Source organism: Malania oleifera, chromosome 3, assembly GCF_029873635.1.
Source record: "Malania oleifera isolate guangnan ecotype guangnan chromosome 3, ASM2987363v1, whole genome shotgun sequence".
NCBI lineage: Eukaryota > Viridiplantae > Streptophyta > Magnoliopsida > Santalales > Ximeniaceae > Malania > Malania oleifera.
The window spans coordinates 1,404,461-1,421,227 of NC_080419.1; the positions used below are offsets into that span (position 1 = coordinate 1,404,461).

Consider the following 16,767-nt stretch of genomic DNA (forward strand, 5'->3'; position numbering starts at 1 on the left):
TAAATTTTAATACAAAATTATAAAATTTTTATCAAAAATTGATAGTAATTAAGCAACGCGATAATGAATACAAAGGTTATTTTTGTTAATATAGAAAAAGTAAATATGCTAGAAATAAGCCTTCAAAGAACTATGAACAAAAAGTGAAAGAATTTTTTTTCAAAAAAAAAAAGAAAAAAGATACATGGAAATGATGGATTGGGGAGGAGAATTTGAATGAAAGAGGATGATAGATCAGCTGCCAACAGTAGGAATCCAAAGCCCAAAGAAGAAATGGTGGGGTTTTGATTCGAACATGAATTCTCAATGGGGCCAGCCAACATAAAATTAAAGCAAACCCATCAACATTAAAACAGTGTTTGAGCAATCATACGCGCTTTGTGCATTATATTGTTACTAAAACACTTTTGAAGTAATTATATATATATTCAATTTTTGAAGTTCAGAGAGTTAAAGTATCTATCCACATAGCTTGTGCAGTTCAAAAGGAGAAGGTGTTTTAAAGGTGTATTTGTTTTGATGATTAAATTTACAAAACAAAATTAGATTGGACATGTTTGGATTGCAACTTTAGAGATTTAAAAATTCAAGACATATTTTGGATAGGCTATAACTACAGTCAAATCAAAATTTATACTTACAATTTTAAATCACTATGCTTACCATTAATTTAAGAAAGTTAGATAGTTTAGGTAGTTTCCAAACATACATTTATGAATCGTGTGTGTGTGTATGTGTGTGTATATATATAATCATATTAACAAAATAAAGTTAACTTTAAATTCCTAAAGTATAGCCATAGCTCCTTGTTGTTTATATATTTTTTACCCATTCGGGGTTGTAGATTGAGTGTGCTAACTACTAGTTAGCGTAATGTTCTTTAAATATGTCATTTGTCTCACTAGTAATTGAGTAAATGAATTTTGGCAACAAGTACGAAGGGATATGAGTTGGAGATGGGTTATCTTCTGTTATGTAGCCTCCTCTGATAGAAAAAAAAAAAAAACCATGCACACGAACATGTGTTCTTACCATTTAGCCCAAATTAATTATATTTAAAAAATTAAAACATGTGTTTCTTAAATGATTCACATAATCATTGAACTACAAGAAAGGTTTTTTTTTTTTTTTTTACTATAAGAGGGTGGCACCTCCATTTATTTATTAATATACCCTTACTTTTGGCGGAGGAATACCGTGGTTACAACATAAAACAAAAGTAAGAGTACAGAAAAACTCTCGTAAAAAAAACCAACACCAGCAATCAACCAAACTATGACAACAAAACTAAATATAACTAACAAATAAAATAAAATATAAATACAACCAAAATCAAAACAAAATACACCAAATGAAACTCTAGAATTGAACTAATGACGAACGAAAACGAGACCCCACCTATCCATCCGAATAATACTTTTTAGATAACGTGGTAGAAGGTTAAATAACCTAAAATAAATAGAAATATTACACTTTCTAAGCAAAATTTTTTCCCCCTTCAAATAACAAAGTTAGTCGTAATCAAGCCCCCTAACATCTATAGCAAACCCACTATAGGTATTTATCTAAACATGTGCTTATAGTAAATAAAATCTAAAAAGTCCAAGTTAATAACTTACTCTTACCTCTTCAAGTAAGTAATCTTGAGAACATAACTTTTGGAATGAAAGGCCATTGCTATCTACTTGTTCATATTAAAACAAGCACAAGAACAAGAACATGATTGTTCATTATTTGACCTAATTAAACATTCTTCAGATTTTTTGATCTGTGGGAATCATTCATATATAAATTGGAATTGAGGGTATACAAGAAAAGAAAATTGCCTAAAAAAACAAAACACAAATATATTGGCTACAGGACATTAAAATTGCTTAGAGATATTACCAAGTTTACTATTATCAATCAATCCAAAATTCGTTAGATATTTTGCACTTAAATCATCCTTGCAAAGAGTGTCTAAAATTCAAATTCAATCCAGGTGTTTGAACTATCTCATATTCAAAATGAGATTCCAAATAGCTAGGATGGGTGTGGAATGCATTTTTATCAATGAGTTGTAGAGACTCACTGCGGTCATGGAATGCATGGCTATCAATAATGAGTTGTGGAGTCTCAAGTGAATCTAACTCATGAACAACTTTACAAATATCCCAACCAGTTGAAACTTTACCGCATAAGTACATGACTACTAGTTCAACCATGTACCAATCCTAAAACAATAAACTCTCCAATCACCAAAATTATTGCAAAATGAGACCCCTTATTCCAGCTTTCATCATGCGGTTGTCTTTTGAGATACCATCAATATTTGAACCTTCATCCAACCATTACAAAAGGGGATGCCACCAAGAGTTGTTTTGATTCTAATATATAGAATCTCATGCATGATCATTACTCAGACTAGAAACAAGATCACAACTCTTTTATCAATTAATGGATTTTGAAATTTAAGAGTGTGCTAGAGAATAAACTACATGAATAACTTCACTGTTCGCATTATCCAACAAGTCATAATAAAGATTGTGAAACTTTTACAATCACCTCTTCAAAAAGAGAGGTAGCAAGGTTTCCATCAATGCATGTCTTGAATTTGTTGAGTGAAAAGACTACTCCAATATATTACACAATGCATCATCGGGTTACTACCAACCAACCAACCCAAAATTTGTTAGATGATCTACACTTAGATTACCCCTTGTATGTTTGAAGCCAAAATTCAATCAAGTATTTGAATTGATTGATATTCACAATGACACTCCAAAGAGTATGGACATAAAATCTAAGACTATCAACGAGTTGTAGGTTCCAAGTGAGTCAAGAACAACTTGGCAGAACACATATATTCCAACAAGCTAAAACATATACCATATAACTACTAGTTCAACCATCGTATTATCTCACTCAAATTGATCCTAAACAATCAATTCTCTAATCGCCAAAATCCCAGTGAATGCAAACCCCTATTCCAGCTCGCCTTGTGTCGCCATTTGAGCTACCATCTACATTAATTTGAATCTTCATCCAACAAATGCAAAGGAGTTGCCATTAAACTATTTTGGCTTAATTAGACACATAGAATATGATCATGATCACCAGAGAGATAGATCATCACAATTTTCCATTAATTAATTGATTTGTAAAACTTAAAGAGTGCACTAAAGAATAAACTCCACTAATAACCTTAACATTTCTCATCCTCTATATTACCTAACAAATAACAAGAAAGACTTTTAATCCTTCAACATTAGTAGGTCTCTACAAAGAGAGAGGTAGTTAGGTTTTCACTTAATATCTTGAATTGTTGAGTGAAAATTTTTTATTGACTTAAATGATAATAGATGAGAGTCAAATCATTAGCCCCTCGTGTTTCTAGGTAGACACAAATGATGCAAAAGATATTGTCAACTCTTTCCAAACAATAAACACAACACCTATAATCAATGATTTCTAATTTCACATCATCCTGATCATCCACGAGAACCCATCCATGATAAACAAATCAAAAATAAAAGGAAGGCTTGAATTTTGTTGGGATTTTATGCTTCCAAATCAACATCCATCCTTTCCCTTTTGGTTGGAAAAATATCTATCAAGCCACTAGTAATCATCCCTTAGGTTATACACACCGTTGCTAGCAGTTGACAAAAAGGTAAGCCTTCAAAAGACGCAATCATATTACATTTATGTGTGCATCACATACAATCTAATTTTAACTCAAATCTTTACACCGTGCAATAATAATACACAACTCTAAAATTTATTCTCATGCATAACATTACCAACGGTAACATAATCGCAAAATTGGCCCCCCATATATAATTTCATTGTTCACGATATTTACACAAAATCTATACTATAAATCGTATTATGCTCTTAAATATTGGTACCCCACATGAAGGATTCTCAAGATGGTAAATGAAGTTGCAAAGCATTTTTGCTACAATCCTTACCTTATGTTTGGAGGGGTTTTGAATTTGTATTAGCATGTATAGATTTGAATAAAATGTAATACAAAATTGTATTAAAATTTGTTCAAATTTATCAAAATTCAAATCTAAAATCTGAAATCTACGCTCTCAAGTGTAGGTTAAGAAATTACATGAGACTCAACCAAAAAAATTGCAAGTGAAGAAGTCACAAGAGTTGCATGTAGAAAATTGCTCCCAAAGCAAAAACCAATGCTTGGTATATTAACTTAGTGGCTTCAGTCTTCTCTCTTCCATTCGTAACACTCCCTGCATTCCAAATGCAAAAGGTTTAACAGATACCATTAATTAAAAAATAATTAATTAATTAATTAATTAATTATACTGTAAGCTGAAAGTTTACTGAAATGACTATAATTAATTAATAAATTAACTAACTAACTAATTACCGCAGGTTGTTGTAGAGTTGACGGAGCCGGAGCAGAGACAGAGCGACCCTTCACTCTCCGTATCGAAGCCGCAGGTGCCGCCGGACCTGGCGCATCGGTCGCACCCCATATCGGGCACAGCGTATTGCAGCCCGATTCCGTACTTCCAATCCAACGGCCTAACGCCCCTCAGCCCGTCCGTACCGTACACGCAGGTGTAGTGCGTGCAGTCCAGAAGGTTCATGTCCATCTTCACCATCCTCAGCGCGTTGTAGTCCGTGAAACAGCACGGCGGCGTCACGTTCGTGGCCGGCGCGTGGAGGATCTGGAACGATCCGCAAGTGTATAGCTCGTCGCACGTGTGGCCGGCGAAGTTGAAGCAGAGGTAACTGTAGTGGTTGAGGAGGGGGGAGTCGGCGGAGCAGTTGAGGAGCGCGAAGGCGGTGTCCGGCGACGGCGGGATCGCGAGATACTGCGCGTCGGAGACCTCGAATGTGCGCGGCGCCTGGAGCGCGCTGCAGGTGGACATGTCCGGGTCGAAGATCGCGACGGTCTTCGCGTCGTAGTCGATGGATCGGACCTTGTAGGAGCCGGAGGGGGTTTGGAAAAAGAGGCTGTCGCCAGAGGCGGTGGCGTTGCAGACCAGCATGTTGCGTAACTGACGCGCGCCGCAGCCATCGTCGATGCCGAACGGGTAGTTCACTGCGATTCCGCCGCAGGAGGTCCGGCAGGGGGAGAGAGCGAGGAAGGGAGGTGGCAATTGCAGAGTTAGTATGATCAGAAGAAGAAGCTGTAACGTCGTCATGAAATTAATTAAGATCAGTTACAGTTGACGGAGATTGCGGTGTCTGGAGTGAAGTAAATGAGTAAAGTTGGGCGGAGATCGAGACAAACTGGTTTGGAAATCTTAGTTTGAGAGGGAAAGTGGTTTGAAGTTTGAAATTAAGCAGCGTTTGATCTTCGGCGATGGAGGGAGAATAGATTATTCGGCGTGTGGCCGGCTTTTGCTGCGAGAGTGGGGACGCTTTTTTGACTATGGAGTGTTGATATTGAGACGGCCAGCTGGTGGGGGCTCCACCTGTTGAAAATAGTTGTACCGTTTCTATTTTCTAGGCAGTATTAGGGGTGGAAAAAGGGGCTCAAATGTCGGGTTTGGTCGGGTCAGGTAAGATGGTAAATGGGTCGAGATTAAACGGATCACAATCATATAAACTCCAACCCATCCGTTTATTAAACGGGCGGAACTAGCGGGTCACGGGTTATTCATTTAAAAAAATAATATAATTATTTTATAATTTTAAAGCCAAATTAAGAACAGAGATCCTCTCTTGCACCTCTCGGTTGACGCGGGTTGAGGAAGAAGAGGGGGTTTAAATCTAAATCTAAATCTAAATCAAAGTAATTAGTACATGTATTGTTTAGTTTTACCATATTTTTATTTTCTTGAATAAAACTTTGTTTGCCTAGTTTTCATAAAGACACCAAACAATTTATTCGAAACAGCCAAAGTGAAGGGGCGGTGCCAATGAAGAAAAAAAATCTCCGCTAGTCTCCCTGCTCAAACAAAAGATACACACATTAGGCAACATGAGTACAGGACCTTAGTAGGTCTTCTCTTTTGTGTTTTTAATTTTGATTTTTGATCAAAATCAAAATCAGTTTGAAGAAGAAGAAGAACTATAGTCTCAAAGAATTGTGACCGTCAAACGGGCGACAGAGTGAAGCCGACCATGGAGTGCTGACACCTTGACGACCACAAGAAGAAGAAGAAGAAGAACTGCTATCTCGAAGACTTGTGACCGCCAAACGGGCAAGGGAGTGAAGGGACCTTTCTAACCACGGCATGTTAACTACTAGGGAGATGGCCAAACGAAGACAGGCAAGGGCCAAGGCGAATGGCGCCACAGCAGTGGAGTGCAGGTGACTAGTAGATGCAATGGTCATGGATCTAGACTCTGGGGGCAGGAGGCGGGAGGAAGCGGGATACGTATACGGGGATTGTGAATTTGGGGATAGGGTTTTAATGTTTTGTGTATAATGTAAGGTGGAACAAACAAGAAGGCAAATAAACGAGTCACCGGGCGAGTGACTTAACTCGAACCCAGGTTGATCCATTTATAAACGGATGAGTCATGGGTTGACCCGTTTATAAATGGGTTGATGACTTTCATAAACCCAAACTCGTCTTAATCGGGCAGATCACGAATGACTTATTGGGTTAGACCCGTTTTGCCATGTCTAGGTAGTATATATCTATATATATTTTATCTCGATGGGACTCCAACTACCAACAAGCCCTTCAAAACCCCCTGGTGCGGCACCAAACCATTGGGGCGACACCCTCCCCCCAGAGTGTGGCACCTAGTAAAGCTGGATGCGGTTTACAACTTCGTCACCTTCCTAGTCGGCCACTCGCTTTATTTTCATCCTAGGACACATGTCGACTTCAGTTTAAACCCATGTAGCCAGGCCAAAATCAGAGCACATCAACTAGGACTTGAACCCACGATCCTCCGCAAACCGTCTTAATCAATGCTTACCACTACTTCGTGCCCATGGGAACATTCTAGGCAGTACATCTTACTTTAGAGATAACAATAATTAGTCTAATATTTTTATTTAATTTATATATGTACACATGTTTATATAGATGAAAAAATTTTCAATGGAGCGCACACCACAAATTCACTATTCGCCGGAAAAATATAATTCTCACTCTCTCTCTCCCTCTCTTCCTCCTTGATTTCTCCTCTCTGCTCTCTGAGCTTCTCACTTGTTTATCTATTGTATTCCTCAGCCCTCTATTTATAGGGCTGATATTTAAATCAATATTTAATCACAATTAAATGTAATCAATCACAAATGGGAAGTTACAATGGAGAGATAAAATAGGGATAAATGCAAACCGCATTTCCAACTCATCACGCGTCTCCAGCTTCTGGCTCTCTTGTCTCCAACTACAACAATCTCCCATTTGGAGACAGAGACGCCTCCTCAATCAGTATCATGAATAAACGATGTGCTCAAAACATGTCTTCAGGCATGAAGACCAACTAAAGTTGGACACAACTTCAGTTTCCCTGTAGTCACCACCTTCCTGTTTGCTTGATTCCTGCAGATTAATCTGATGGTTGTCAGTTTCACAACTGGTGCAAAGATGTTGATGTAGTTAATCCCTTCCTTCTGTTCGAAGCTTTTGACTACCAACCTAGGCTTGTACCTTCTAGAGCTGTTATGCTCCTCTTTGATTCTATATACCCACTTGTTGTGAAGGCCTTTGGGCAACTTAACTAGTTCCCACGTTCTGTTGGAGGTGAGGGACTCCATCTCATCCTTCATTGCAAGCTCCCACTTGCTCATATCTACCACCTGACATGTTTCATCATAGCATTCGGGCTCTCTTCCATCTGTAGGAAGTAAGTAATCAATATACCTTCTGTTTGGTACATGGGACCGAGTAGATCTCCTAAGCTCCTAAGCTGGAGTAGGAGGCGGTGGTGCGATGATCTGCTCCACTAGTTCCTCCACCTGAGGATTCTCGGCATTATGTTGTTGTGTCTCGACACATTCTCAGTGGACTAGTTCTAGTCTCTTCTTCTTTGGAACACGGGTGTTTATTTGGAAACTGACCCTCTTCTGCTTCCCACCTATACAATGCCCACACATGTTAATCTGCACTGACTGTAAATCACTCAATTTTCCCTTTGAGTGCATCACCTTGAGTCCCTTCTCGCTCATATAACCGAGTCGTTGGTGCCAGATGTTGCTGTCGTCATTTCTTACAGCAACTGAAATAGACATAAAGGCATTGGAGGTTAGAGAAAGTCTTCCACTTTTCTTACCTCGCACAATCGTTAGTACACCCTTTGAAACTTTCTATTCATCGCCAATGAATTTCGCTGTGTATCCCTCATCTGTCAGCTGACCAACTGAGATCAAATTCTTTCTCAAGTCTGGAATATATCTAACATCCTTCAGCCTCCATACTGACCCATTTATATTGATATTCACAACTCTCTTGTCGGTTATATCGTAAGGTTAATCGTTGCCAAGGTACACCTAACCAAAATTACCTGGTGTGTACTCTTCTAGGCAATCTTTGCAGCAAGTGGCATGAAATGAGGCTCCGGAGTCTAAGACCCAAGACTCCTACTTGCCCTCCAAAGAGCATATCAACATCTTATCATTTTCAGAAGCAATATTTGCTTCTGTCTTTACCCTCGTCTCGTATTCTTTCTTCTAACTTCTGTACTGGTTCTTCTAATGACCAATTTTCCACAGTTCCAACACTCAATAATTTTTGTTCTCTGGGAACCTGTGTCCTGAGTACCTCTGGAATTTCTGGATTTAGACGGCCTGGGCCTAGATCTGCCATGGTTTTTTGATCGTCCATGCCTGTTTCCTCTGTCTCAACTCTCCATGTTCAAGGCTGAACTCGAAGTGGAGCCATGGTTCGACTGCATTCTGATTTCCTCCATCAAAATCATGCTGACGACCTCATCTTTTGATTCCTGTGGAACTACTGATGGCAGTAACGACATCATTCCAACTTTCGGGCAATTGACTGAGAATCAGTAGGGCCCGAATCTCATTATCAAACGTTACCCCGACTAAGGCGAGTTGATCCGACAACTCATTGAAATTATTCAAATGCCTGCTGAAACTTTCACCTGCAGATATGCTCATCGTAAATAGTCTTTTCATGAGATGTACCTTGTTTGCGACTGAAGGCTACTCGTACATATTAAAGAGCGCATCCATTAAAGACTTGATGGATGTTATATACTTGATATTGAACGCCACAGATTTCGACAACGTCATTCTGATGGCTCCGAGGGCTTTTCGATCAAGCAACTCCCACTCGTCCTCGTTCATGGATGCTGGCTTACCTTTCAACGGTAAGTGTAATTCCTTCCCAAACAAACAATCTTCTATCTGCATCTTCTAGAAACCGAAATTGTTTCTATTGAACATTTCGATTTTTGAACTCTTTTCATTCGACATCTCGATTCGCTAATCTAAAGATGGAATTAGCTCAAATGGATAGCACGGTTGGATCTGTAACAATCGAAAGAAAATGGTTTAAGTCGCTTGAAAAACAAACCCAAAGCGACTCCAAAAAGCTCAGTCAAACTTATGGTCAAACTGGTCAACTATGCTGACGTAGTAGTAGGGCCACCTGCCGACGTGTCAGTGGGTTCACCTACTGACGTGGCACCCCAAATGACGTGGCACACCGATTACGTGGCTGCTGACGTGGCAATGGGGCCCGGCTGATGTAGCGGAGCTGACGTGGCTGGGTTCTGAGACGGCGGGTCAGATCCGAGTCAGGGACTGGATCTCGGGTTGACCTAGTCTGAGGGTGTATTCGGGTCAAGTCGATTTTCCCCCGGGTTGGGTCAAGGCGGTCTGGGCAAGGAAGACGCGTGCGGTGCGTGAGGAGCTGGTCACAGGCGTGTGGCAAAGCGTCTTGCTTTGGTGAGGCGCGTGAGGGAGCGTGAGGCTTAGTTTGGACTCCGTTCGAGCTCTGGCTTGCACCGTTCTCTTTGTCTCAGCGAGTTAAATGTGATGGTGGCCTCAAAACGTAGTTTCGAGCCACTAGACAGAGTTCTAATTTTGGGATCACTTTTGATCTGACTTTTCTGCTCCAACTTGACTCTGATACCACTTGTTAGAAACCTGTGAACAATCAAAAAAATGTGACACCAGAAATTTAATTTGGTTCGGTCAATATCGACCTACGTCCACGGAGCACACACTATAAATTTACTATTCGCCAAAAAATTACAATTCTCACTCTCTCTCCCTCTCTGAGCTTCTCACTTGTTTATCTCTTGTGTTTCTCAGTCATCTATTTATAGGGCTAATATTTAAATCAATATTTAATCACAATTAAATATAATCAATCACAAATGAGAAGTTACGATGAAGAGATAAAATGGAGATAAATGCAAACCGCGTTTCCAATTCATCATGCGTCTCCAGCTTCTGGCGACAGCTAGGAGAAATGTTATGCTTATTTTAATTTTAAAAAAATTAAGTTTATTTTATTGGTTTTTAAGAGTTTTAAGAATTATCTTCTTAGTAGATGATGCAAATGATCATTATTGTCATACATATTTGTATTAGGCATTTCTATGATGAAGGCTCAAGAGTAACTAAATAATTAGTAATAAATGTCATATTAGTATAATAAAAATATGTCGTTTTAAAAATTATTAAGCGTATTAGGCATTCATATGGGTGTGATTTGCAATATTAATAGTGTTTAATGAGACGGTGGTAAAAAGTGATTGATGGCTACGAGTTTTAACTCTTTCGCCATATATGTATGCATGGGTTGATTGATACCTTAGCTATATAACAGCCTCACCAATTATACCGAGTCTCATTGGACTTCTATAATTTTACCCTATGCATTATTGAAGTTTTAAATATTATTATATGACTTAGATCTCCATGGTACAGTACACATCCGCTTTAAGCAATTGACTTCCTTATATAAGGTGTTTCTAAGGTTAAAGCTCAAAATATACTTGCACAACAGGAAAAAAAAAAAGTTTCCATAGCATATAATCATGTCAACACTTAACTTATAAAATGAGATACAAATAAATTAGTCTAATCATGAGAGAGAGAGAGAGAGAGAGAGAGAATCAGTCCCCTCCGTAAAATGACCTCCTGTCTATTATTCGACCTTTCAGACATGCGTAAAGCCGTTTGTACATCACATCGATGGTCAAACAAAACATACACGCATTTCATCAGCTGGTAAATTTAATTATTACACATATAATTATATTAAGTAGGCAGTCCACTTAATTCATTAGACGTTTGTGAATCGCAGGTATTCTTTCTTGGACGGGAGATCAACGGTCTCGTACCCCTGCGGGAACATCTCCTTTGCCTGCTCATTGGACACGCCGGGTGATATCACCACCGGATCTCCCGGTTTCCAGTTCACCGGAGTAGCCACCTTGTGCTTCGCCGCCTTCTGCAGCGACTCCACCACCCTCACCACCTCGTCCATGTTCCTCCCCGTGCTCGCCGGATACAGAAAGCTCAGCTTAATCTATTCATTAATTAACAATAACCCATAATCTTAATTAAATTATATTAATAACCACAACAAATTAGTAAATTACCTTCTTATCCGGACCCACAATATGCAAAGCCCGAGAGGGGACCTGGTTCCCGGTCGGGTCTTTCTCATCCGGGTCAACCATGTTGAGTTGCTTTATGATCTCTCTCTTCGGATCCCCGATGATCGGGAAGTCCACCTTGCAGCCGCCCTGCATGCACCCAAACACGTCCTCTCAGAATCATACACAAACCCGAAATCCGAAACTCAAAACCCGGATAGAAAACGGATAGATCCGATCGAATATGTAAAGTACAGAGCAGGCTTCAATGTCCTTGATCCAATCCGCGTGAGAGCGCAAGTCGTCGCAAGACAAGCCTAGCAGCTTCAACCCCCTCCTCCGAAATTCCCCCGTGTACGCCGCCATCTTCCCCAGTTCCGTCGTGCACACCGGCGTAAAATCACCTGCGACACTTCCGTATTAATGATATTTTTTCGTTGGGTAATGAAATTTAAGGAGAGAGCGAGTTTCGAACCTGGGTGAGAGAAGATGATGGTCCAGCCATCGCCGGCGAAGTCGTGGAGCTTGAACTTGCCGTGGGTAGTTTCAACTTCCAGGTTAGGGATGGTATCGCCAATCGTCAGGCCCGGCATCCTGATACTCTTGTGTATAATTTAACTCAATAGAAGTGTTATTTGGGAAGGAAGGTTTTGCTGTGTGTTTTCAAGATAGGAACGGTCGGTGGAAGTTTGGCGTTGAGGGGAGTTAAAAAGAGAGATGGCAGCCGGTGCATGGAGAGAACGTGGCGGAGTGGCGGGCCACGTGCCTTCCTGGGGGCTCTGCTGGCATGCATGCGGATGGGCTTTGAAATCCACACGTATAATGTGTCATCCACGTGTACGGTGGAAGAGGGAACCCTGTATTTTAAAAACATTTAATTATTTAATTATAATTGTGTCTTACATTTTTAGGTGTAATGCAATTTTACGGGAAGTTAATAGTATATTGAAAATTTATAAAATTAATTTATTTAAGTTTTTTAATATTTTAAAATTATTATTTTTAGGAGGTAATAAGGAGGTGAGGAGAAAATACAAATTTATATAAATTCATTACATTTTAAATAAAAATAACATATAATTTATTTTATATACTTAGGATTTGTAAATAAATTAATAGTTTTTTTTTTAAAAAAAAAAAATTGAGATTGTTGTATTAGAATTTTGACTTTTACAATTAAGAGGAATGAGTATAAATAGAATATGCGATATGCATTATGGTACATTTATTAGTTTAAAGGCTCAAACTCAATGAAAAAATAACATGATTATTACCAATCTCCTACAAAATATACTACAAATTATTTAGGAGAATAACTTCCTTATATAAGATTTAAAATTCATAATCGAATTATAACTTTATAGAGTCATATATCGCATACATGTTACTTTTTTCAGAAGTTATATTGTAAGATCATATATTACATATATGTTACTAATTTTCGTATCCCAAAAATCTCCTATGAAGACACAAGTTCATAAAAACACGAGTTTAAGTAGCCTATGAATTTCGACACTTGTATTGGATCTTGCATGTGGTGTTTGTATTTTTGTAGGAAATTTTTAAAATAAAATTTTTGTAAACTAGTTGTTATTGGTTAAATTAATTAATTTTTTGTATTTATTAATAAGTTAAGCGGTATGCAATCCATGTTGTTAATGAAGCCTAACCAAAGCACCTCTTTCATATTGCAAAAATTTCCAAGTTAGATTGTTGCCTAATCACATTACATTATTTACATTCATATTAAATATTTAGATTTTGTACATATGACTGCTAGCAAATGATTAGTGGTTTAAGTTAGTTTTTTTTTTTTTTTTTTCTTTTCAAAATCATCCGAAAACCGTATTTAATTGATACATTATTTTGAAGTATAACTTGGTTAGACAACATAATTTAACAATTTTTTCTCTTTTTGAGTAAGTCAAAAGTAACGTCTCGGAAAAAAATATGCATGGAAGTGTAAATATATATATATGTATATATAATACTAAAATAATAATATAATATGATTATGTATGAATTGCATTAAAAGCAATCTAACCATCAGATTTCAATTGAAATCTCAATTTCTTCTTCAATCTTCTAGAACTCCCACACCCCCCCCCCCCTTCTCACATTTGTAACCGTGAATGTGACGATCTAATTTCTCTACCATTGTTTTTTCAGTAAACAACAATAATAATCAATCATCTGTCAAATAACTCTGATACCATATATCACATACATAACCTGACCCGTAGTGGATACCGAGTAATCAGTCCACCAAACCTACTATCGACGCAGCAGAATACATACTGTGTCTAGGTCCAAAATACAATACCATCCAAAATACAATACAATACCAAAGTGCTATAATCTCCACACATGCACATATACATGTACATCTCCAAAACTCTATAGGTACTCTAGGGGTTACACTGCATACCCCAACTTTAACACTTATCCTGAATCCCAGGGTACAACAGTCTCCTCTACCTTGGAACTCTCTCTGCTGGCCTATTTTGGTTTCCTAAAATGTTTAAATTCAGGGTGAGACACCTCTCTGTAAGACGGAATAAATCATTGACAGTGTGTGGCACATGAGTTTTAATATATCATCACATTCATTTAAATAATTATAACAACTAAGAAAATATAGTGATATGTACTCATAATCATAAATATAAAACATAGTGTAATAAACTTTCATATCATTTTCATGATCATATACATAAGCTTTCATATCTCATAACATATACATACTCATTCATTTCTTATATCATATACGTACTCTTTCATTTCTCAAATTCATAATCACATTCTAGCCCATGGGTATCCACCAGCATATAGCACAACGCGTCTGTAACTCATGACGGTTCATTTCTCATATCATATCTCATTTTCATAATCTAACTCATGAGTGTCCACCAGTATAAAATACACTACGCATCTGTTACTCATGACTGATCATTTCATTTTTCACTTTTCATAAACATTTTCTAACTCATGAGCATCCACTAGTATAATATACACTACGCGTATGTAGCTCATGGTGGTTCATTTTTGCATCTGTAATGAGAAACCATCCCAAGGATAATCACATCGTCATGTATTCAGTCCACATGACCGGATTGTGCGACCCGAAAGCTGGACCCCAATCCTAGTCTGGACCCCAGGGGGTAACACAACCCTTCATAGGCCTAATCATCTGCCTCTCCACATGCTATGTAAGCCGTTTGGTTGCACTAACACAATACTAGCAACAATACCGTGATCTGAATAACTCTAGTCCATCAGGGTTCTCATGTTCACATTTTTGTATTTATATTTCTTCATGTCTATATAATTCTCATCATTTCAGTATAATTTTCATTTCATCATTTCTATGTAAAACGTCTTTGTATATGTTACATATCATCATTTCCAATATAAAACATATTTGTATTTCTTATATACCATATTTTCTCAATAGAAACATAATTGTATATCATATTATATCGATTCTCATTGAAAACATATCTATATAACTCATTTTCATCTTGTCCAGTAAAAAACGTATGTGTATCTCATTTCATCATTATTGAATAAATACATATATCCTATAACAACCTGCTATTTAACTTGGGGTTTTATATATATATACTATGAAATTTATAATGCTCTGATACCAAACTGGATTAAACGCAACCATTAACCAAAGCAGCGAGAAGCAGAAATAAAATAAACATAACCGTATATAATTATATACAATACTAGAGTACTAACATGTTTCCCAAAATATCCATATATGACTGTACCCTAAATATCCTCAACTAGTGAGGGCTATACAAAAATACTCCCAAAAATATACTCATTCTCTACTGACAGGGCAATACTGAGGCCCCTCTATCTGCGATCCTGGTCTGCTCGCCTCCCTGGATCACCTGAAAAATGTTAAAGTAACGGGATAAGCCAACGCTCAGTAAGACGAAATATGCTATTGTTAATGTGTGGCAAATGAGTTACAATACTATGAAATTTGTTTCTATAATTATGTATAGCTGGATATGTAAATACAGTACAAATAATAGAAACCACCTTTATTTCCATGTTGCTTAACATATCTGTATTTTAGGTTGCTATTCAAAATACTTCTAGTGTACATAAGTATATTCTCTATCTCTATAAATCTGTATATACATAATAATAACTAAAAACTTCTCTGTGGATAACTGTGTGTCATGATTTAATCCCTCATGACAGGGTTGTGCAGCCCGTAGGCGGGATCTACCCTGGCTAGCCGACCAGGGTAAACCACTATACTCCCTCAATCTGATCGGTCACTCCTCAACCCATATCTGATGGGGAGCCTATACGTCTGGACTTGATCGACCTACTACCACATATTATCTGAATAGGTGGTTGCACTCTGAAACTAAATATATGTAGCTACGGTACCATGCTCTGTAAACTGTATGGTCCAACATGGTCTGATACTATATAATATATTTCTATATACAACTATCTAATTTACCATGATTCTGAAATAACTATAATAACCATGACACTGAAATAAATTGTGACTGTATCAACTGTATTTCTGAATTGAACTGTAATCTGTTAGTCATGGTACTAAAAACTATATAATCATGGTACTAGAAACTGTATAAGCATGGTACTAGAAACTGTATAATCATGGTATTCTATAATTACTATAAAACATATCTACTGGTCGTTTATTATGTAAAACATACCCTGAAAACACTATAAAACATGCTTTTGTACTATATTTATATTCTCAAGCCACACAATAATTTAATACATCATATTCATAATTAATAACTGTATAAAGTCCTGTTGTGAATAATAATCTGGTAAAAATATACATTTCATACTAGAAATCATTTTAGAACTACCTAACATAGCATATTTCCCTTAACTGATTTCTGCTAAAATCCCCCTATTGAGACGGGTCCTACACCCGTAGGGTTCTCCACTCAACACCCTGAAAACCATATATCCCATAACAAAATATCAATATTTCTTTGCCTACATCATTTTCTACAACTGTCAGAAGGCCAAAAATTGACTAAAATGCCTTACCCTGATTATGAGAAGAAATTCAACTTGATCCCACCGATGATCCGCCCCAGCAGACTTGAAGAGAACTCCACCAGGAGTGTCGTGGTGGTCTCAGATCGTCGATCTGGCGACTGACGAGACCGAAATCGAAGAGAGATAGAAGAGAGGCCGTAGGAGAGAGAGCGGCGCTGAATTTCTAAATTAATCCGAAGTTTTGCAGTATTT

At 37.7% G+C, this 16,767-nt stretch overlaps 2 protein-coding genes across 2 annotated transcripts; both read right to left on the reverse strand.

Moving 5' to 3' along the window:
* Positions 1–4,000: 4,000 nt before the first annotated feature.
* On the reverse strand, positions 4,001–10,036 carry LOC131151688 (uncharacterized). The gene is made up of 2 exons (XM_058103030.1): positions 4,379–10,036; positions 4,001–4,238 (listed from the first exon to the last, which is right to left on the reverse strand). Exons 1-2 carry the CDS (start codon positions 5,160–5,162, stop codon positions 4,138–4,140), a joined length of 885 nt encoding a protein of 294 aa, XP_057959013.1. The 5' UTR covers positions 5,163–10,036; the 3' UTR covers positions 4,001–4,137.
* Positions 10,037–11,022: 986 nt separating this feature from the next.
* Positions 11,023–12,186, reverse strand: LOC131151689 (1-Cys peroxiredoxin). The gene is made up of 4 exons (XM_058103031.1): positions 11,975–12,186; positions 11,755–11,903; positions 11,503–11,649; positions 11,023–11,429 (listed from the first exon to the last, which is right to left on the reverse strand). Exons 1-4 carry the CDS (start codon positions 12,090–12,092, stop codon positions 11,184–11,186), a joined length of 660 nt encoding a protein of 219 aa, XP_057959014.1. The 5' UTR covers positions 12,093–12,186; the 3' UTR covers positions 11,023–11,183.
* Between the last annotated feature and the right edge of the window lie 4,581 nt (positions 12,187–16,767).

What these genes read in the sequence shown, in the direction of transcription:
- LOC131151688 (XM_058103030.1), bottom strand. Translation starts at nt 5,162, where the DNA reads ATGACGACGTTACAGCTTCTTCTTCTGATCATACTAACTCTGCAATTG. An exon ending in CAACTCTACAACAACCTGCG is followed by an intron (nt 4,239 to 4,378) that starts GTAATTAGTTAG and finishes TTTGGAATGCAG; the next exon opens with GGAGTGTTACGAATGGAAGA.
- LOC131151689 (XM_058103031.1), bottom strand. Translation starts at nt 12,092, where the DNA reads ATGCCGGGCCTGACGATTGGCGATACCATCCCTAACCTGGAAGTTGAA. An exon ending in AGGACATTGAAGCCTGCTCT is followed by an intron (nt 11,650 to 11,754) that starts GTACTTTACATA and finishes GGGTGCATGCAG; the next exon opens with GGCGGCTGCAAGGTGGACTT. An exon ending in TTGTGGGTCCGGATAAGAAG is followed by an intron (nt 11,430 to 11,502) that starts GTAATTTACTAA and finishes ATTAATGAATAG; the next exon opens with ATTAAGCTGAGCTTTCTGTA.